At 44.9% G+C, this 23379-nt stretch overlaps 1 protein-coding gene across 2 annotated transcripts; it reads right to left on the bottom strand.

The window, feature by feature from the left end:
- Positions 1-942: 942 nt before the first annotated feature.
- On the bottom strand, positions 943-22358 carry RIT1 (Ras like without CAAX 1). 2 transcript variants are annotated; one of them, XM_029580460.1, is made up of 6 exons: positions 22227-22358; positions 15699-15820; positions 5705-5761; positions 5109-5182; positions 4668-4859; positions 943-1831 (listed from the first exon to the last, which is right to left on the bottom strand). In XM_029580460.1, the coding sequence occupies exons 2-6, from the start codon at positions 15796-15798 to the stop codon at positions 1601-1603; spliced, it is 654 nt and encodes a 217-aa protein (XP_029436320.1). In that variant the 5' UTR covers positions 15799-15820; positions 22227-22358; the 3' UTR covers positions 943-1600. The 2 variants fall into 2 exon arrangements, with proteins under 2 accessions (XP_029436320.1, XP_029436321.1); XM_029580461.1 differs by lacking the exon at positions 22227-22358 and adding an exon at positions 21714-21995.
- Between the last annotated feature and the right edge of the window lie 1021 nt (positions 22359-23379).

Raw genomic sequence — 23379 nt, 5'->3', positions numbered from 1 at the left:
ATTTAAAGATATTTTGTTTTTCAATGACTTTGTACTGCATAAAACACACTACTTTCCTTCTGTGCAAAATTGTGAAGTAAAATAGTACACAAAGAAATGCTGAATAGTTGTAACACCTTAAAAGAAGCTGGAGTACTTGTTAATCAGTTTCAAAAGTTCCTCAGTGACAGACTGAATGAGAACAGGACTAAATAACTCCAGCACAGAGTCAGAATTCCTAGTTACTTAGGGGAACTGGACAGGTGATCCCTTCACTTTCACCATCCAGCACACCCACTGGGATCCCAAAGTTACAATGCTTGTTCTAGAACAAGTTAAGCCCAGGTCATTTTTAACTACATTTTTCCATATAGCCTGTCTTCTAGGACTAAAATAGGGCTCCTGAAAAAACAGGAATAATGTACTGGCCAGAAGAGGAAAGTTTATCACAGGACTCACTAGTCATGGGCGCAGATGAGTACAGTAGACTTTACAGCAGAAAACCCTGAACTGGGAGATAAAAGGGATCTATATTTTAAGATAAATTTAACCATCATTTATTTTATCTCTCTCTAAAATGTTTTAAGTTTATTGCAGATCTGTCCTTACCTTATCCTTGAAACAAGGGCAAATCTCCAAGCAGCACAGCACACTACTGCGCAGTTCCATCAGGATTTAATCATTTCCTGCCTTCAGCTTGCCCAGCTGAAACATTTCCTCCCCTCGCTCAAACAACAGCTGAACATGTTGCATGCAACCGGAAGGCTAGAGCCTAGAACCAACTCTGGATTTCATCTGGACAAAAGGCACTTTGTAAATATAAAGTATGAGCCAGTTTAAAAGGAATGTGGCACTTAGTGGGATCAGGGGTTGTCATTAGCTAATGTGTCTGATCTTCCATCCTGGGATGGAACTTTTCTACAAGTTACTCTCCATTCAGTGCCGAATATCACACTTCTGATGGGGGGGGGGGGGTGATGTGTTTTGGTCCCCTCACGGGGCCCTGGTCACAAACCAGTGACGAGGTGGACAGCAGAAGTTGCAGACTCTCATGAATCTGGACAGCGTCCATGCCCAGAACACTTCTGCTATGGCCTCTGGCACTGGACTAAGAGCATTATCTCATTTCACCTAAGCCACCTTTTAAAGTCACTAGCAACCTGAGCTGAATTTAAACCGGTAATAACCTAGAGGGAAAAAGCTCTGTAACCCTTTGATAATTCCCTGGCTTGAGCCAGCATGTTCAGTTAGAAACAAGCCTTCTTGAGACAAGCGATGACTAAAATCCCTACAAAATCTAAAAGGAGGAAATCTAAAGATGATGTAGAAGACAGGTGGGAACTCCCCTTGCAGAGGGTAACACTGACATGAAGTATGCCCAGCTAGTTACAGTATCAAAATGTAAACAGGGAACCAGTGTAGCAGGTCAAGTTAAGTCTTAGACATGGAGGGGAAATGATTTTATAAAATAACCTAGAAATATCTCCTGTAGGATATGATTTCTTATTTAGGATAATTATGATAATCATAAGGATGTGTAATCTTAGTGCTCAGGGGTTCAGATGAAAGGACTGCTTTGGTCAGACAGTGCAGTTCACAAGCTCCATTCAGTTTCCTCCTTTCAGGTCACCGAATCCTTCTTCTTTCGGAAGGGCGACTTGAAGCGCTTCCAGACGCTGGCTTTTGGTTTGGATTTCTTCTCCAGGGCAAGCGCCATTTCCCTCTCCTTCCTGCGGATTTCCCGCACCAACGCATGGAACACATCATCAATGTAATAACGGAAGGCAGCCGATGTTTCAAAGAAAGGGCAGCTGAACTCTCGGGCTACAGCCGTGCCTTCTTCTTTAGAGACCTACCAGACAGAAAATGCACCACCTACATTACAATCTGGCCCCGCAAGAACAAGACCCGCTGCCCTAGCAGAATGTCAAACTGACACGATACTAATATCCACTCAGGGTAACACCGTACCCACTTGGAGGGTCCTACCAAACACTGCACAAGCCCGTCTGTTCTACACGGGCAACCTCCCACCCACCAACTGGCTTTCAGCTTGCCTCTGGACAAGTTCCCCGCCTGCAAGCTATCCCCTGGTGGTTTCTAGGGACACAGACCCCTCACAACTAAGGGTCACATAGTTCCTAGAAATATACCCACAGACCAAATATACACAATACTAGGATCGATAGTCAGTCCAAGGCAAGCAGAGCAAACAAACTAAGGAGAAATTACTACTCACCTCAATTTCCTTTCCTTCAGTGAAGGGTAGGTCAATCCCAACAAGTGGGTTATGCACCTCTGCCAGAAGATGGAGACAGAGTAAAAGCTGATTTCACGGCTATATAGTTGCGGCCTGATATGTTCTAGAATACTGGCAGGTTGATAAGAACATAAATTCCATTCTGGGTCAGACCAAGGGTCCATCATGTTATAGAGGCAGGGCATGAAAATTTTCTCTCATGCATAATCCTTGTGGATATCCTGAAAACCTGACTGGCTGGGGGGTCCCCAGGACAGGGTTGGGAACCAATGTTCTAGGAACTTATCCAAACCTTTTTAAATCCAGTTACACTAACTGCTGTTAACTACATCCTCTGGCAATGAATTCCAGAGCTTAACTATGCACTGAGTGAAAAAGAATTTTCTTCAATTTGTTTTAAATGAGCTCCTTGCTAACTTCATGGAGTGCCCCCTGGTCTTTCTATTATCTGAGAGAGTAAATAACCGCTTCTATCATATCCCCCCACCCCCAGTCATCTCTTCTCCAAGCTGAACAGCCCTAAGCTCTTTAGCCTTTCCTCATAGGGCAGCCATTCCATGCCCCTTTATCATTTTGGTTGCCCTTCTCTGCACTTTCTCCAGGGCAGCTATATCTTTTTTGAGATGCGGTGACCTGAATTGCACACAATATTCAAGGTACAGTCTCACCATGGAGCGATACAGAAGCATTATGATATTTTCTGTTTTATTAACTATTCCCTTCCTAATAATTCCTAACACTCTATTTGCTTTTTTGACTGCCGCAGCACACTGTACCGACGATTTCAATGTGTTATCCACTATGTCGCCTAGATCTCTTTCCTGGGTGGCAACTCCTAAGATAGAACCTAACATTGTGTAACTACAGCAAGGGTTATTTTTCCCTTTGCACTTGTCCACGTTAAATTTCATCTGCCAATTGGATGCCCAATCTTCCAGTTTCACAAGGTCCTCATGCAATATATCACAATCCACTTGAGATTCAACTACTCTGGAGCAGGCGTCAATAGCTAAGCGCGTGTAGAAGTACAGAAAAACAGAAACAACTGCTTTTCGGTACTTCTTCAATAGAAAAAAAAAACCAAACCTTGGCAGACCGCAGATTTATGAAGACCGACGCCGAGTTTACAGCGTCTGTCTTCATAACAGGCAGCCGCCGCAGGGTCGCGTTAGCAAGGAGGCGCTAAGGTCGCGCAAGCGACCCTAGCGCCTCCTTGCTAGCGTGACCCCCTAATTTGCATATTGCATGCCCCCCCCCTTTGCGGGCGCTGAAAGGTCAGCGCCCGCTTTCTGCAAAATGTATTGCATTGGCCACAAACTAAGCAAAGAGAAACTGGATTGGCTACTGCTGAAGACAGGTTACTGGGCTTGATGGACTTTGGTCTGACCCAGCATTGCAAATCTTATGTTCTTATGTAATAATCTAGAGCAGGAGTGGCCACCTCTGGTCCTTGGGAGCCACAAACAGGCCAGGTTTTCAGGATATCCACAATGAATATGAATGAGATAGATTTGCATACAACAGAAGCAGTGCATGCAAATCTCTCATATGCATATTCATTGTGGACGTCTTGAAAACCTGGCCTGTTCGTAACTCTCAAGGACCGGAGCTGGCCACGCCTGATCTAGAGTCTGACAGCCAAGATTTAATATTAAAAAATACAGAGCCATGAATTTGGGCAGCAGAAACCCCGAGGGAGTGGTACAGTGTATGGGTGAAATTCTCCTATGCAGGAAACAAGAGTAGGATCTGGGGGTGATCATATTTGATCATCTCAAAGTCGCCAAACATGTAGACAAAGCGATGGCAAAAGCCAGGAGGATACCTAGATTTATAGGAATAGCCAGTAAGAAAAGAGGTGATATTGCCCCTGTATTAAGTCCCTGGTGAGACTTCACTTGGAATACTGTGAACAATGCTGGAGACCGCAACTTCATAAGGATATAAACAGGCTGGAGTCGGGCCAGAGGGTGGCTACTGAAATGGTCAACAACCTTCATCATAAAGCATGTGGAGGCAGACAAAGATCTAAACCTGTATACCCTAGAGGAAATTGGGGCTAAGGGAGATATGATAGAGACATTTTAATGCTTCAAAGGCATAACTGCACAAGAGGCAGGTCTTTTAATGGAAAGGGGGCTCTGGAATGAGGCAGACTTGGGCGTGCTCTAAGGAAGGAAATACTTTTCATGGATACGTGAAATAGTATCTAAATTCAAGAAAGCATGATATAAGCAAAGGGGAAGGGACTATAAAGCTGAGCAGAAGTGGATAGGCCACCATTTTCTATTTCTATATAAATTGGGGGAGGTAATTTTCTGAAGCAACCCTCAACTCAGCAAGCAGAAGAGAAAAAAATCCTTCAAGATGTGTTTTACTTTGGTTACTAGCACTCTTCATTTGTGTCATTCATTCCTGCATCCATTACCTGTCGGAGCTGGGTCAGATCTGACTTGTTTCCAACAAGAACCACTGGCGTGTTGTCTGTGCGCCGGACCCGATAGATGAGCTGTTTCAGTTCCCGCACTTCGTGGAAACTCCGACGGTCCGTGATTGAGTAGCAGATGATAAATCCTTCGCCTGCTCTCATGTACTGGTCCCGCATTGCTGTAAACTCTGCCTGAAAGCAGAAAGGAACCACAATTTAGATTTTGCAGACAGAATGGTTACTGTCCTAGTCTCACCATGCTTTAGATGCAACATCATGAAATATACAATACATTTCACTCACACTGACAGGAACATACACGTGCCCATCATAAGAAAAACTTCTTCATGAACACTTTTTAAATTATGTATAAAAGACCTCATAAAGAAAGCAGCAGGACTGCGCCATATTTTTTTGTCAGTGCCTCATGTCCTGCCATACCTGTCCAGCTGTGTCCAAGATATCCAAGTTTGCTGGCTCATCATCAATCCGAATCCGGATTTTATAAGCATCCTCTAAAAGAGAGGGAAAAGGTATCTATTCAGCTACATGCCCTTTACCAAATGAAGGACCACAAAAATAAATCCCTGCGATCTGAACGCACATTTTCTCAAAAAACTAACTGGTGTCAGTATTTCCTTCCCCATCAACGTCTATAAACACCTTTAATCGCTCTATTAATGACCACTGCTTAGGCATGGTCACTAAACTCTGCATCTGCTTCTCTGAAACTAATTTCCAAAGCCTACTAAACAAACAAGTGCATGTCAGAGCTACACAGAGTTTGCATACAGAAGGGCAGGACAATAAATGTAAAGGTGTCTGGGACAAGTTTATTCAGTATTGGCTCACATCAGATGCCCAGCACCAAAAACTCATTTTCTTGAATTTTCATTAAAAGAAAAGGAAAAGAAATTCCAAGTTCACACTCAGCCCTACCCCCACCCTTTGTTAATAAAAAGTACATTCAGAGAATGGATATGTTTGAAGTATCAGATGTATTATGAAGCATGGCCAGCAAGGAGGGGCTATCTTACCAATGGTAGGGTCATGGTCCTCAGGAAACCGATGACTGATGAACTGCATGGTCATGGCTGCCAACAAGAAGAAAGCCAGTGTCAATGGTAAAGGAGAGTAGGTATCTCAGTTTTAATAGCTCTATCTGGGTAACGACTATTGATTGCAACTGTTAAATCGCCAAGGCGATCAATGATGGTCAGAACTGTAGCAAACATTTGTCTTTTATTCAAATGCAGGCTGACTTCTTACCAAAGTACTATCAAGAGAAATTTCCAAAAGACCTGGCTATTAGGTAGGTTTAATTCAGCTCCTTGTAAGAAGCACGTTTGCTTACCGTAAACGGTGTTTTAACTGCCGCGCCTGTGCGGTGCTTCCCATGCGAAGTACGAGCCCAGTCTCTTCAGTTAGTGAGAAAGCTAGAAGATGGCAGAAAGATGGAAAATCTGGGACAGGAGACACGTCCAGGGAGGGTATGCAAGGCCAATTCATCCTGCTATCTACGGAAAACACAGTTTATAGTAAGCAAACTTGCTTCTTTTCCGTCGATAAGCAGGCTGAATTAGCCAGACTATATGGGAGTCCCAAGCCCAAAGGAAAAAAGAAAACTTTGTATAATGAGGTCGGCTGGTGAACCATTAAGCATTTATGCAACACGATTGAGTTTGGGTTTTTTCCTACTTCCCCTGGTCAAGTCTCGTCGGCCAAGCACACTTGAAAAAAACTGCTCTTCCCAGACCACTGTCTGAAGCTGATAATTGATCAAGGCAGTAACGTGCGGTAAAGGTGTGTACTGATTTATTTATTTATTTAAGATTTTTATATACCGGCATTCATGATACAAACACATCATGCCGGTTTACATATAACAGGGGTGTACAATGAACAACTGAGTAACCTGTTAGTGTGGAAGTAGGCAGTTACAAATAACAGGGGAGATAGAACTGGGAGAAGAGAAAAAAAGGAGAGGATAACATTAGATGAAGATATTTACAATAGCTATAACATTAACTATAGATATTTACATGGAGAAGGTGTAGAACTGGCTGGATAACGTATGGTTGATGGTAAGAGAATTAGTTGGTGTCCGGGAATGCTTGTTTAAACAGCCAGGTCTGATGACCAAGTAACCGCTTTACAGATGTTCTCTGTAGAAACATTACGGAGATGCGCCACAGAGGATGCTGTGGCCCACACCTGATGAGCGATGGACTGAAGTGGATAAGGGTAGTTGTGCTGAGAAGTGACAGACGCGAATGCAATTTGAGATCCAGTTGGAGGTTGTTCTCTTTGAAACTGCTGCTCCTAGCGAGTTAGGGATGAATGAGACGAACAATTGTGAGGCTCAACGGTGAGGTTGAGTTCTTAGTTTATAGTAAGCCAAAGCCCTTTTATAGTCCAAATTATGGAGCAGAGATTCTCTTCTGTCCCTGTGAGGTTTGGGAAAGAAGATGGGTAATGAAATGTCTTGATTAATGTGAAAAGCTGAAACGAATTAAGGCACAAACGTGGGGAAGAAACAGTCTGCTGAGATGGTCAGCTAAGGTGTTCGCTATTCCTGAGTACGTCTTTGTCATGGTAAAATTGCAAGTAGGGAGAAAAGTGAACTAATGCCTGCAGCTCACTGACTCTTCGAGCCAAGATGATTGCTTTGAGAAAAACCACTTTCCAAGTGAGATACTTCAAATGCACAGACTGAAGTGGTTCGAAAGGGGCTCTCATTAGAGCTGATAAAACCACATTCAAATCCTAGGGCACTGGAGGTTGCGGACTGGAGGATGAAGATTAAAAAGTCCTTTCATAAAACGTTAAACTAACGGATGAGAAGCTACTGAAGAGCCTTTGATCCTTTCATGATGAGCAGCAATAGCCCTTAGATGAACTCTAATTGATGATGTTGCTAACCCCGCGTTAGACAGATGTAGTAAGTAGGAAAGGATTTCTGTGGGTGCGGAGGAAAAAGGGCTAATGTTTCAATTCTGACGCCAGTCAGCATATCTTCTCCATTTAAAGAAATAATTGCGTCTGGTTGAAGATTTTCTTGCTGATATGATAATTCTTTGGATATCTGCTGAAAGTGTTAAGGTTTGTAAAGCCTCACATTCAACATCCAGGCTGTCAAGTGGAGGGAGAAGTGAAGAGGACGCAGAAGAAACCCTTCCTCCTGAGTCAGGAGATCTGGGTTTTGACCGAGATCTAAGGGATTGGTCGCGGAGTACTGCACCAGATAAGCAAACCAGGGTTGACTCGGGCACATGGGTGCTATGAGTATCATATAAACTTTGTCTCGTATCATTTTCTGATCTGTTCTTGAGATGAGAGGAACTGGAGGAACGCATAAAAAAAGACTTGTCAACCACGACATTAGGAAGGCATCTTGTGTCCTTCTGAGACAGCTTAGGCCTATGGAAAAAAGTGAGGAACCTTCCAGTTTCGTTCTGTGGCAAAAAGATCTATCGAAGGCCAACCCCAGTGTAGAAAAATTTGGTCTGCTACTGATGGGTTGAGAGACCATTCGTGGGGATGAAACAGTCTGCTGAGATGGTTGGCTAAGGTGTTCGCTATTCCTGGTTAGTACGTGGCTCTCAAGGTTATTGAATTGAGGGCCCATCCCAGATCCATACTGCCTCTCTGCAGAGAACCCAGGAACCTGACCCTCCCTGCTTGTTTACATAAAACATGGCAACTTGGTTGTCCATGTGAATCATGACAGTATAACCTCGTAGGAGATGTGTAAAGGTCATTAAGGCATATCTCATGGCCCTGAGTTCCAAAAGATTTATTTGTTAAGCAATTTCATCTTTCGCCCATTGACCCTGTGTCTTGTAATGGAATAGATGTACTCCCCAACCCTGAGAGGAAGCGTCTGTGTATAATATGAGAGTATGGATGGGATCTCAGAGAGGTCATTGGATGGTTAGGACTTCCGGATTTAACCATCAATAAATATCCTTCTTCATGGAGTTTGATATGGTTATCTGAGTTGACACTGGTTGAAGATATTTGGTTCATTATGCTTTTAGTCCTCATTGTAGATGGCGCATGTGAAGATGAGTGTGAGATACTACATGGATGGCTGCTGCCATGTGACCCAGTAATATTAATACTTGATGGGCCATGATCCTTGAATTGAGGAGCAAGTCCGTGCAGAAGTGATGAAGATGATCGATCCTTTCTTGGGGAAGGAAGGCTCGAGATTGGATAGAATCTATTCTGGCTCCTATAAATTGCAAAATCTGAGTTGGTTTGAATACCGATTTCTCGTAGTTGATGAGGAATCCCAGGGACTCCAGGCAGGAGATTCTAGATTGTGACAGAGACATTTGGTCGTGGGAAATTATCAACCAATCATACAGATAAGGAAATAGGCAGATTCCTTGATGCAATGCCTTAGGTGAGTCACAGCCAGACACTTGGTAAAGATTCTGGGAGCCGAGGATAGACCAAAGGGCAGAACTTTGTATGGTAGTGTCTGGAATTCACAGGAATCGCCAACAGGAAGGGTGTATTGGAATGTGGATGTAAGCATCCTTGAGGTCTAACGAGCACATCCAATCGTTCTCCTTAATGAAAAGAAGTACAAGTTTGAGGGAGGTCATCTTGACTTTCTCTTTCTGAAGATATTTGTTTAGGGAGCGTAGATCCAGAACTGGACAGAGACTCCCTGAGCGTTTGGGAATAAGGAAGTATTGGGAGTAGCAACCCGTATTTATCTGATGCTTGGGCACCACTTGAATGGCCTTTTGATGTATAAGGGCATGTATTTCCTGTTCCAGAAGAGGTGACTGAGAAGAATCCTTGAAATGGGTTATAAGTCATGGAAGAGAAGGATGCGATAGGAAATTCAGGTAATAACTCTCACGGACAATCTGAAGGACCCATTGGTCCAAGGTGATGTGACTTCATTGTTGGCAAAGGATGATAACCTGCCCCCCACTGGAAGATAAGGCTGTGGTTTGGCATTCTTTACAAAGATTATAGAGTTTTTTGAAGCAAGTGCTGGGACATCTTTTGTTATTTTCTATCCCTTGGACGGCTTCTAGATGGAGCTGATTGAGTCTGGGTACGTGGCTACTGGAATGGTTGAAGCTGCTGCGGTCTGTAAGTCGGAAAAAAATGTGTACAGTTTCTGCTGGTTATAATATAGTTTCCTGTACTGCTGATAGTAGTGTCAAAGAGTGAGAGTCAGAAATTGCTGAAAGAGACTGACAGCTTCGTTCTGTTCTTTTAATTGGGCCACTGTATCCTTAAGCTTCTCCCCTAACAAGTTGTCTGGAAAGCATGGAAGATTGGCTAGCTTCTGTGTACATCTTCTGATCAAGCTAGAGCGGAGCCAGGCTGTTCGACGAGCCACTACAGCAGTAGCTGATGTTCGGAAGTGTCAAAGGATTCATATACTGCCCTGAGGAGGTGGCGCAGATCTTCCTGCAGGTCATAGAATGACTGAGGTGTAACCAGTTGGCCTAATTCAGAGTGTAAAAATGGCTTCAGCAGTTTTAAGATATCGTAGACATACTGCACCATATAAAATCGGTGCTGTTGAATTCTTGACATTAACATAGGGCTCTGAAACATTTTCTTGGCATAGTCATCTAGGATTTTATGCTCTTTCAATGGAGGGCTGGAAGAATGCAGTCTAGACTTCTTCGCCCATTTCATCTCCACTCCACAACTGATTGGTGAGGAAGCTGAACAACACTGTATGTGGCCGACTTTTGTACTCTAAACTTTAAATCTAGCATCCTGTGGACTGGCTGGCCAAGATGGCGGCGTGAGCAGCTGCATGGGTTGCCGCTCTTCAGGAGAGAAATTTAATTTTCCTTAAAATATGCCTGCTAAACGAAAAGGTAAAGTTCGGGTATACCCCCCTGAGCCCGTCTTACTTAGTGGCCAGAAAACGATCACTGCCTATGCAGCCCCGATGTCAAAGCGGAATGGAGACGAAAACTCCGCTGTAGTGTGTGGAGAGGGAGCTCCATCGCCAGGAGAAACCACGCTCAGTCTCCCCGATTGCCGGCTGCTGCTGGCCCCAGCAACATTGGTGGAATCCCTCGAAGCAGCGCAGGGAGATGAGGTCATTTACCCGACGGGAGGAGGACGCCGAGAGAGTGAGACCGTGCCTGCAATGCGACTTTTCTCAAGTCCGAAAGAAACAGCACGGACTGGAGAGCTGAAGGGGCTGGATACAGCAGTGTCTCCGGTTGATCCTGAGGAAGAAAAACGCAGGATATAGGAATCCCAAGCACTGGAACGGCTGGAATATCGACTGCCCAGGCAGGGGGTGAGTTATTTCAACTACCCCCAAAACCGGCAGTTGTCACACTGGATACTTTATGGGACACGGTTGCTAATCTGGTTAAAATAGCTATCGTCTGTGAAAGAAAATATTCTAAGGTGGAAATGGAAGTACAAACACTTAATCAAAACCTGGGAGGACAAATAAAAGATATGGGAAATAGACTAACAGAAGTTGAACAGAAAGTCCAAGTCGTGGATGTAAAGCTGATTAAAGATATTGGAATACCTTGAGAACTTTACAAGGTATTTAAATTTGAGACTTCTCAATTTTCCTAGGGCTTTGGGTGAGAATACCCAAAGCACACTGAAAAAGTATTTTTCTGAATGTTTAAAATTTGAACAAGCTCAAATTCCTATGATAAATAAAGCCTATTTTCTGACTACATCGATGAAAAGAACAGGAAGCGGGGTCACTTGGAAGCTTTGGAAAATCTAACTCAGTTTATTGAAAGTTCGGCTGTAGAAATTGTAGATAGGGGAACTTTGCTGGCCTCTTTCGTCACAGAAAGAGACGTTAGTAAAGTAATGCAAAAGTATTTCCTAAACATGGGTGTAGATTTCCATGGCCAAATTGTAAAAATTTTTCCATACTTATCTAGACCAACTCAGGTTAGACGAAAACGTTTTTGGGTCTGCGGCCCCAAGTTTTAACTCTAGGGTACACCTTTGTACTTAAATATCCTTGTCAGTGTCTTATAAGGCGTAAAGATGAAAATTATGTATTTACAATTATAGAGCAACTTAAGTTCTTTCTGTAGGCCAGAAATGTGACAATCATGAATATGTAATCCGACATATCCATTAATGCCAGTTTTTCTTTTTAGATATTTACCTATTAACTCCCAATGTATCAGGCCAGTCATTTCTATAATTTCCTTGTTGTAAGAAAGGTATTTGTCTTATTTTCTTTATTGTATATTTTCTTTTGATTCTAATACCTATCTTGTCTGTTCCTGTTAAAGTATGTGAAAATACTTTGTGAAAAATCAATAAAATATGTATTGAAAAAAAAAAATCTAACATCCTGTACACTAGAAGAATTGATTGAGGGGTCTCTCACATCTTGGACAGGACTGAGTCCAAGTAGCTTATGTGATGGAAGAGCTGATGGTTTGGGCTTGTACATCTAGAATCTTTAGTAACCCGAACACTTCTTCTCGAGTGTCAGGAACCTTATGGACTCCCAGTAGACTGCCCACTTTTTCCACAAATTTTGAGTAGGTGAGATCTTCTGGAGGAGAGGAATGGTCCGAAGGCTCCTCTGGGAGGATCAGAGGGTATTCCCGTTGAGCTATCCAGGGAATGATCTTGTGGAGAGTAATCCCATGGAGAACCATGGTCACTGACTAGTGACGTGTGTTGGACTGTATGAGGATGATCCTCCAGAGCTGGAGATGGTTGCTCCCCAGGAGAAAGATTGGATGGTGGATTTGCGTCTCCACTTGGACCGGGAAGGTGCGGAGGAGAAATCTGTGGATGCAACGTTGAGAATAGATTCTTAACAATAGAGGAGATCTGGTCTATGGCTTGTTGAAATAAAATTGCCTGTGAATCAGATTTCCTATGGTGTCGTTCTCCCTGAGGAGAATGGGAGCATCTTACCCGAGGGTGAAGTTCCGCAGCTAAAATTTTGGTAGACGGTTGCAGCTTCCAAGATCCCCGTTCTCAGTCAGGAAGTCTAGCTTTCGGTAAAAGATCCTCCTGAAGAATAAAGTGTTGTAGGAGTGAACAGGATGACAAGCCAGAACATACGGATTGGGCCTCAGGTGATGATGCTGATCGAGAGCTAATCAGTTTAGGAGGAGGCAATACCCAGGGAGGCTGATAGAGAATCTCCTGGAAGGGGTCAATCGAGAGGATCAGAGATTTGTGTGATTCTTGACGAGTGTTTGATTTTTTGTGTCACATGCATGGTAGAGTGCTTTGTAGAGACTGCAATGGACTTAGAATGACTAGTCTGCATCGTGCAGGTGCTTCGTGTGTTGACAGCTGCATCAATGTTGAAGGACGCACCAATGCTCCATGCGTCAAGGGTCCCTTCAATGTATCATGCGACGGAGTGGAAGTCGATGCATCGTGCGGAGTGCAAGTCGTTATTGGCACGCTTCTTTTCCGATGCTTTCGACGCATCATGTTCTTTGGTCTGGTGTATATGCTCCGACAGCGCTTTCGGCGCCTCTTTTTCAGGAGCTTTCGAAATCAAAGGTGATTTTAGGTTTTTTAGGTGCTGAGTCAACCTCTAACCCTGGAGGAATCGGGTTTTTCTTAACCCTGGGCTCTTCCGATGAGGCTCTCCTGGCCACCTTATGTGACATCGACTTGGGTCCCGGGGAGGAGTGAACGGAGTGCTTCGGAGAGGGCACATAACCGCCTGATGACGAAGCACCTTCCCGCTCCCGGGGGCTAGCAATCTTCACCAATCTCTGTCTCCTTGCCCTTGAAGACATGTGGCCGCAGTCCCTACATTTTGCCTGGTCATGGTCTGGACCTAGGCAAATGTAGCAGTAATTATAGTTGTCAGTGACGGACATTATATGTCCACGCTGACAGTACTTAAAATCCCATTTTTTTGGGGGGTTCGACATTGTAGCACTGAAAAGTGCTGTTTGGGGAAGAGAATGGGATAAGAATGTGAAGAGACGTGGAGAGAAATAGAGACGTCCATACCTGAGCGCGGAAAAAAACTGAAGAGACCAGGCTTGAGCTTTACGCCGGAAGCACCGCACAGGCGCAACAGTTCAAAAACGTAAGCATGGAGATGTGGATGTCCGCCAGAGCACCGTCGTGATGACGTCACCCAAATAGCATGGCTAATTCAGCCTGCTTACTGACATAAAAAATATAGTGTTAGCATTTATAAGGGAGTATCATTATCCACAAATCCCTTAATGGGGAAAGTGCAATAATCCCTTGCATGTACAGTAATTTACATTCTTAATAAAAGTACATCTACATAAGAGCAGGAAAAGTAAAGATGTAGTGTGACCAATATGTGCTAAGTGGTATCAACTATAAGTGTATGATTTCCAAGCCTAGGAAAAAAAAATTCTCTAAGCAAAACATCAGACCCAATGAACATCCTGCATTAGGCAAGATCCCAGACACACACTTTGTGCAAGATGCTTACTAAGACTTTCCAGAAAGCAGAATGCCAGCTCTAGCCCATTTCGCTCAGCTGCTCTGTAATGGACCACACCACGGCAGCTTGTTGTCTTAATATTTTTCAACTTTTATTTATCACATCTGGATGGACTCTCAGTCCAGAAGACTGAGCCAAGTTTGATTAATGGTCTACAGAAATCTTACAAGTCAGTTGCAAGATAAAAGTACTTAGGACAATAAGCCAGAAAAACTAGGAGTCAAAGTGAAAGCAAGTACATCAAATGCAGGGGAGGGGCTTCAAATATCGAACAAAAACGACAAATGAAATCGTCATGCCAACAAATCAGTGACAGGACAGCGTTAAAGAATTTACAGAATACAAACATTGTAATCTGAGTTTTAGTGTGAGGAATCTTGGAACTTTGCCAAAACCCAAATCCAACTGAAATTTCTCATGCATATAGTCAGGTCAGGTGCGGTAAGCTAGGGTGCATTGGTACCACGCATGCACCCACTGTTCTCACCTAATACTAAAACTTCAAATCAGAGGGGCAGACCTGTTTTAATGGGGCAAAAATGTTTAGCATCAGTTTGAAAGCAGGGACCCGTTTCCTGCAGTTCTCTGGCCACAGCAAAATTTGAGTACTCTTAAGCTTCCCCTACCTGGTGCCAATTTTTTCTGCCAATCCACCGGGGGTGTGCAAGGGAACAAAAGGAGCTTGATAGGAGGGATACAGGATGACTGGAAGGGAGAGATGACCATGGAAGGAAATCAGAGGAGAAGAGAGGAACATTTGGGAGGGAGTGGGACACACAGAGTGGAGGTGGGATAACAAGAAGATGAGATGAAAGGAAGGAATAGAAAGGAATGAAAATTAAGAAACCAAAAAAATCAATATCCCAAAAGGAAAATAAATAAAAGAACATTAAAATAAACATCCACAATATATAAACTTGTTTTTCAAATGAAAATAATTAAAAATGGTGCAAACAACTGTATTTTTTGCACCTATTAAATCTTGTAAAATCTTAGGCAAAGCTATGCAATAACATGCTCTACAATCTTGGGAACCAGGCACAGGATTTTCTGATTTGTGCTACAGAATCTACTACTAAACTGCCATGGAAATAGAGCGGTCTTGCCTATAGGGCTGTGGCCTGTTTGCTTCCTGGAGTTTGCACTGCTTTGGGAGAACAATAGCTCTCTGCAAAATCAAATGCACAGTCACAGGATTTGGGGAATCAAAAGGTTGGCAAGCTGCAGTTTTAACTGAAAACCTGCCAGTCCATAAAGCATTCCAGCTAAAACACAAATGGTTTGCACCGTGGCTAAAACTGATACTAGAAAACCAAAAGAGTATGCGACGTCTAAAGCCATCGAGGAGAGATTTTGATAGGAAGGAGAGACATTGCAAAACTAGCAAACACATTCACACAAAAAGTAAGCCGTGCAATGGCCTTCAGAGCAGATGGCTAGGAGAGCAGAGAAACTGTGTTGCCCCTTTAGGAAGTCTAAAATCTACGTTACACTCAATCCTGTCATACAAAGAGCAGCCTTCTGTTAAATGAAAAAGCTGCCCTGGAGTCAGCATGGTGTGATAAAACGGAACATACCACTTTTTCCAACCCCACCAGCTCCAAGCATTACAAGCTTGTACTCGCGGGACTGCACATTGCAGGCAGCACTAGTCTGTCGGCCAACAGAAGAATCCATCTTGCTGGAATACCAAGCGCTCCTGCAGCAGAAAACATTCAAGAAAAACACACGTACATCCTCGTCACATGTTACTCAAACTTGTTTTTAAGTCCATAGTCAGATAATAAAACAGAACAAACAAATATTATCCAAAGTTTGTATTTTCATGGGTTCACATAGATGGATTTCATTTTTTTTTTTTTTGGGGGGGGGGGGGGGGGGGGGGTTGGATCCCAGATTCACTTTAAGCACTTTTCTAGGGGCAATGAACTGTACTATACAACACATCCCACATCTCCAAGCTTGGTAAACTCCTTGGGATAGCAAATTCTGGCCAGGCAGTCCACTATTGCGAAATCACTTTGGGAGAAGCACTGTAATGGTAGCATTTATGAGAAAATAATTTATAATATGTGTAAAACTGTATCAAAAGGACAATTACCACAAAAAATATTACTCTTTCCCATATCTGATGAAATGACGATTAGTCATAACGTAGCATGCTCAAGTCATTCAGTACTAGCACGATCACGTTGCTTCTCCCAGCCTGAAGGGTGACTTTTTGTTGAGTCTTGTACTATTTACAATCACGTCAGCTATTTCTGGCATGGGTCAGTATCACATGGGGTTTCTTAAAATTAACTTCCCTTTTCTGGACTTCTCAGAAAAGTCAACAGAAACATCATTACGTTTCCTTTTAGCTCTCCAACATGCAGCTGAGAATGCAGAAACTGGAAATTAAGCTACCCTTTACAATCCATGCAAATACTACCCAACAGCGTCAGCAAGTGATCATTTCTTTACTGTCTTTAGCTCCATGTACATGCCACCTTTCTGGGAAAAAAAACTCCACACCCAAAGTGGCAAACAAAACAAAGAAACTGTAACAGTATGCAAAAGTAAAAATAACAAAATTAAATTAAAAACATACTATTTATGCATGCATTTTATACACCATTCCAAAAGAAGATCACAACGGTTTAACTAAATTCAAATAAACACAAACACAATAAAATATGATAAATAAGGACAAATACTAATACATAACTGTAAAGAAATTCCAATTACCCTTAAATGGAGAAATTAGTTACCTGATAATTTAATTTTCCTTAGTGTAGACAGATGGACTCAGGACCAATGGGTTATCCTCCCCTGCCAGCAGATGGAGACAGAGTCAGATTTTAAAGCTGACTTCACCCTAGATACAACCCTGCAGTGACCTCAGCCCTTCAGTATTCTCTTCAAAAGTCACTGTGGACATACTATTGGAAAAAAAAAAAAGATTAAAAACGGATAACCGTAACTGTACTCAACCAAACACTGAACCCCACTAAGATTACAGATGCCCTGATCTAGGGACCTGATGACAGTTTACCCGTAATCTCTTGGAATCGATATCCACTCCATGGGCGAATCATTGGCACCATTCTTGGGCAGCCGTGGACGGGATGCTGAGTCCATCTGTCTACACTAAGGAAAACAAAAATAACAGGCAAATAATTTCTCCATTTCCTAGCGTGTAGCCAGAAGGACTCAAGACCAATGGGATGTACAAAAGCTACTCCCAATCACGGCGGGACGCTGCCCATGGTCTGGTTAACACTGCTCTTGCAAAGGCTGCGTCCTCTCAGGCCTGAACGTCCAGGCGGCAGAACCTAGAGAAGGTGTGCAATGAGGATCACGTCACTGCTCGGCAGATGTCGACGGGAGCCAGAACTCTAGCTTCCGCCCAAAAGACTGCCTGAGCCCTAGTGGAATGAGCTTTAACTTGAAAAGTTAATGGTTTTCCAGCCTCCACATAGGCTCCTGTGACCACCTCCTTAATCCAGCAACCTATGGTAGTCCACGAAGCTGGTTGGCCCTGCTTCCTTCCACCGTGAAGGACAAACAGGTGGTCCATCTTTTGAAACTTCCAGATACCGCACCAAAAGCCTACTGACAATCAAATAACGGAGGAGGTAGTAGTCTTCCGAGTCCTTGTGCTTATTTAGGCAAAGTAACGAAATGAACTGATTCAAATGAAACTCTGAGACTACCCTGGGCAAGAAGGCTGGAACGGTATAAAGCTATAACGCTCCTAGAGTCAATCAGAGGAACGGTTCCCGACACAAGGCCTGTAGTTCAGAGACGCGACGTGCCAAACATATAGCCAACCAGGAACACCATTTTCAAGGTTAATAAATGCAAGGAAAGACTGGGCAGCAGCCGAAAGTAGAGTCCTGCCAAAAACTCCAATACTAGATTAAGATTCCACAAGGGAACCGGCCATTGTAGGGGTGTGGCTGAAGGTGCTTCACCCCTTTCAGAAAACGGGCCACATCCAGATAAGCCGACAGGTGGGTTCCATGCACCTCGTCCCTGAAACAGGAAAGAGCCGCTACCTGAACCTTCAAGAAGTTAGGGTCAAATCTTTATTCAAGCTGTCCTGCAAAAATTCCAGAATTAGTGGGATTTTGAATGTCCGAGGGGAAACACCGCATTCCTCACACCAGGCCTCAAATACTCTCCAGACCCGCACATACGCTAGGGATGTACAGACCTTCTGCGCGCGCAGAGTAGGGTGGCAATTACTACCGCCGAATATCCTCATTTCATCGGGCGAGCCCTCTCATGGGCCAGACCGTAAGACAGAATCGAGTCGGATCCTCGTGAAGGACCGGTCCCTGCTGTAGCAGGTCCCTGTGCGGTGGTCTTCAACAGGAGTGTCCACATACCACAGACGCCTGGGCCAATCTGGAGCTACTAGTAGGACTAATTCCCTGTGATGCTCAATTCTGCAAATGACTCTGCCCAGCAGGGGCAACGGAGGGATGGCATATAGTAACTCCTCTTCTTGCCAGGTCTGAACGAGAGCGTCAATCCCCAGGGACCACTGATCTCTTCTGTGACTGAAGAAGCTGGGAATCTTAGCATTGTGAGATGCAGCCAGCAGGTCAATGGACGGGAGACCCCAGCAATCTACTACCAGCTGAAAGGCTTTGGCAGACAATGCCCACTCTCCTGGATCTAGACTCTTCCTGCTTAGAAAGTCTGGTCTGATGTTGTCTTTTCCTGCTATGTGGGAGACTAAGATCATCTGTAGATGTATTTCTGCCCATTCCATAAGGAGGTCTATCTCCTGTGACATTTGCTGGCTTTTGGTACCACCCTGGTGGTTGATGTAGGCTAACGTTGTTGAGTTGTCCGACATTACACAGACCACTTGACTCTAGAGCAGGGGTGGGCAATTCCGGTCCTCGAGGGCCGCAAACCAGTCGGGTTTTCAGGATATCCTTAATCAATGTGCATGAGAGAGACCTGCATACACACTGCCTCAGTTGTATGCAAATCTATTTCATGCATATTCATTAGGGGTATCCTGAAAACCCGACTGGTTTGCAGCCCTCGAGGACCGGACTTGCCCACCCCTGCTCTAGAGTATGTGGCTGAACTGTAGACACACCAATCTGACTGCCCTGGGTTTCAGGCAGTTTATGTTCCAGGCAGCCTCTACCTTGATCTAACGCCCCTGGACCATCAGTTCCTAACAGTGAGGTCTCCAGCCCCGGAGGCTCGCATCTGTTGTGAGGACCAGCCAGTTCAGAGAGGATGGAGAAAACCCCTGCCCAGATGAACTTCCTGCAGCAACCACTGGAGCCGAAAGCATACTTCTATCAGTAAGTGGAGGCAAATCGAAAAGTCTTGATACTGTGGGTTCCATCGTCACAGCAGGGAGCGCCAAAGTGGCTGCATGTGTGCCCTCGCCCACAGCACTACTTCCAGGGTTGCCACCATCAAACCGAAAACTTAATAACAGCACCGCACCATCGGGCGTATTGCGCTCATCAAACGAAATTCTTAGGACATCAACCTCCTTATCCACGTAGTTGGAAGGAAGACCTTGCCCTGCTTGGTGTCAAATTGGACTCCCAGATATTCCAAGGATTGGGAGGGTTTGAGACTGCTTATGTCCAGATTTATGATCCAACCGAATTCCTGAAGCAAGGAGGTCACCTTGTTGGTCACCTGAAGACTCTCTTCCACTACCTCTTTCCTTAGGGAAATCAGAATGGGATTCTTCTTTGGTTCCATCACAAAGTCCACCCCAGGAACTCCCAGCATCTTCGGGGTCTGGGAAACCAGAGCCGGCAATTTATCTCTATGGAAAAACTGTAACATGGTCTAAACCAGGGGGAATTTCCCCATCTTCCAAGAAGTCTGTATCCTCCTTTTCGTCCGGGTCCCTGCCAGGGACACCCTTGTTGAGGCAAGGCATGCCTCAAGGTCTGCCAATAGGACTGGGAGAGAGAGCACTTAACAGCTGAGGTTTCGTCTGGACAGGGGCAAGTGAGGTAGCAGACTGTGCCTGTACGAAGGCTTAAAGGTCTTGAAAAAAAGTCCACCTAAGGGAAGGCATCTGGGTCCATGTCTAGCCCAGGAGATACTGGGTTAGGTGTCGAATTTCCCTCTCCCATGGATGACTCAGATCAGAGGTACTTCCACTTGAGGCTGCAGCAGACCCATCCTCTGAATGGGAGGAGCCGGACTTAGCAAAGTCCGAGAAGGCCAAATATCCCTGGGCTTCCTCACAGTGCTGACATATTACCCTGCAGCCCTAATATGACAAGGCGCACAGAGAAGAAAGCGCTTGTTTCTTTGCTGCTGGAGCCATTGGCGACAGTAACTGCGTGCTTAGTCAGATCACACTTAAAATTTTATGCGCATAAATTTCAGGCGCCTTCGTGGGCTGCAGCAAGACACACGCCAGGTCATGCACCCAGCTTTACTTGAATTCTGCACCTAGAAAGTTGTGCGCATATGTACGCGTGCAACGTTACGTGAACGGCGCATGTGCAGAGCTGACACGCACTGCCCGTACCAACGCTCTATGGAGGGCAATACAACATGCACACAAGATGGTGCCGCCTACCAAGCTTAAAGTGGGGCATAGCCTACCAAAAGGCTGCTCAACCTGCTCAGAAGCCCACTTCCCCTTACCCCAACGGGATCTGGAACAACATCGTTATGGTACGCTGAGGCAAGGAGACCAGAGGAAGTCTTACCAAAACCCCTCCAAACATATCTGAATCAGGAGGCAAATCTTTTTTTTTTTTTTAAACTTACCTGGGCTCAGCACTTACTGGTTGAGTACAGAGATGGTCTCCGGCTGTGGGGGGGGGGGGGGGCTTTGGCCGTCACCGATGCGCTCGGCTTCCTGAGCCTGCTGCCTTTTAGCTGCTTAAGCAGCAAAGTCCACGCCATGAACTGGCTACCGGCCCAAGGCACACCTCTGATGGATCTCGGAAATCACCTCAGGAATTCTCAACTGGGGGAAGGATCTTTAGGTATCACCACAGGAGACCGAGGCTCAATCTTTTTGCCAATTTAAAAATAGAATTTCATTTTTCCAAAAGGTACAGTGACCCACAAAGAGAAAACATGTCCGAGACGGAGAGATACTGAAGGGCTGACGTCACTGCAAGGGTGAATGTAGGGTGACATCAGCTTTGAAACCTGACACTGTCTCCATCTGCTGGCAGGGGAGCATAATCCATTGGTCCTGAGTTCATCTGGCTACATGCTAGGAAAATCCAGGTGTATTACAAGATATTTTCGGGTCTAAATCCTTGCCCTCCTAGTTTACAGTCCATTGCAGAAACCACTAGGCCACTTCGAAGCAGCCTTTTTAATAATTGTTTCACTGCATTTCATAGGATTGTTATTGCTATATGCAGTACAGAAAATACGTTTACCACCTCATCTCAGGACATTTGAAGAAGCTGATACAGCCCTGACTTTGCTCCACTGAATGCATGGATTTGTAGTTTTGATTTTCCCACCGATTACCCAATACATTTCATTCAGGGAACAAACAAGGGAGGAAGATATGTCATGTGTGATTATTATTTTTAAATATATCGCATACTGATAAGGTGCTCTTCAATTTCACGCACCTAGCAGAACGGTTACCCTGGGTGCAGCCGTGCCTCTGAAAAAGGAAAACACCACCCGGGTACTGCCGCTCGAAACTGGGATCCCTGCACTTGGGGAGAGTGGAGTCTTCCGGAAGGCCCAGGGCAGGAGAGCGAGGAGGCTGTCCTAGGGATTACCGGCAGGGCGCAAAGCCCCACGTATCCTGCTCGGGGGGGGGCAGAGCGGGACGCGAAGGAGGTGGCTAGGCACTTCCCTGACAGCAACGGACGCGGTAACCGCGACTTCCAGGCCTCCTCCCCGCCTCCTTTCCCGGCGGCTGCTCTCTCTCTCTCTCTCACCAAAATCACCTCTAAAGGGGGGCGGCGGCGGCTGTTCTTGTCTCCGGGTAGCCCGGAACCTGGGAATGGGGAGAGAGAGCGAAAGAGACCGGAGGGAGCCGGCACCAACACGACCGGTGGGTAGGAGGGAGGGAGGGAAGGAAGGAAGGAAGCCTCCTCTTGCGCGCGCACAGAACACAAACTCTTCTTTCTCACCTCGCGGCCGCCCGTCACCCCCAGCAACCGCAGCAGTAGCAGCGGCAGCGCGAGCCCGGCCCGGAGCTCCGTGACACCTTACGTCATTCGGGCGGCGGGATGGCTTCTACGCATGCGCGAAGCAGCAGGCCTGTCTCAGATTCAAATTCAAGAATCTTTATTGAGAAGAAAATTTGACTTTTTTTTTTTTTTTTTTGCTTAATGAAGCTGACGTTGTCCTCTTTCTCCCACAATGCCGCTCGATGGAAGGCTCCCGCTCCGCGTTCCCCAGGGCAGCGTCTGTCCGCGGCGCGTCGGAGAGACACCGGAGCACCATGTTCTTGTGTGGGGATTTTTTGTTGCACATCTATCTAAATTACTTTCTGTCCTAGCGAAGTAAAATTCGCTCTGACTCTATTAAGAGGCAGTTTTCAATTAGTATAGAGCATGAGTATCGCGAGTTTTTGTGTTTATTTTGTGTTGTGGCCTTCAGTTTCGTTTGCAATATTCTGTTCTTCTGGTCATTATTATTCTTAAGCGCTGTTATAAAAATATTTGTTGATGGAATGAAACTGGAGGAAAATAAAGGATAAAATATATCAGTAGCTGGATCACAGAAAACGGAACATGTTCAACAGAAGTAAATAAAGAAGACTGGGGTAGCAAGGAAAGACTTTAGGGACTGTAAGGCGTTCCTTAGGGGATATTTAAATTCAGAGCTAAAGAAAAGGTTTCTGAATCCTGACATCTCAGGGTTGGGACATTGACTTGTAGGAAAAGGAGATCAGAAAGAAATTGTAGAGATTTGAATGTGAGATGTGGCACTACAGAAGAATCCTGAAGATTAGCTGGAAGGATGTGATCTTTAAGTGAAAGAGTGCCCGAGATGGGAGGTGGACGGATCCCGATAAATGAGATTTGCTGGCCATATATTCACAGGTCCTGGTGACTAGCTCTGGGAGCCAGGACTAAAACCCCTGTCCCGTCCTGACCACCATCCCGCTCCACACATGCCCGTCTCCAGTTAAAGCATGACACGAATGATATGCAAACCCCAACAAGATGAATTGGCAGTAAAGGCCGCAGCTTTATTAGTGTAACAGTATAACAATTAAAAACCCGTACCCGAGCCATGGTAATGGACACTGGGGCTACACCCCCCAATTTTTGCCAC

The sequence above is a fragment of the Rhinatrema bivittatum genome, chromosome 16 (genome assembly GCF_901001135.1).
Source record: "Rhinatrema bivittatum chromosome 16, aRhiBiv1.1, whole genome shotgun sequence".
NCBI classification, from domain to species: Eukaryota; Metazoa; Chordata; class Amphibia; order Gymnophiona; family Rhinatrematidae; genus Rhinatrema; species Rhinatrema bivittatum.
This window is presented reverse-complemented; position numbering and strand designations above follow the sequence as displayed.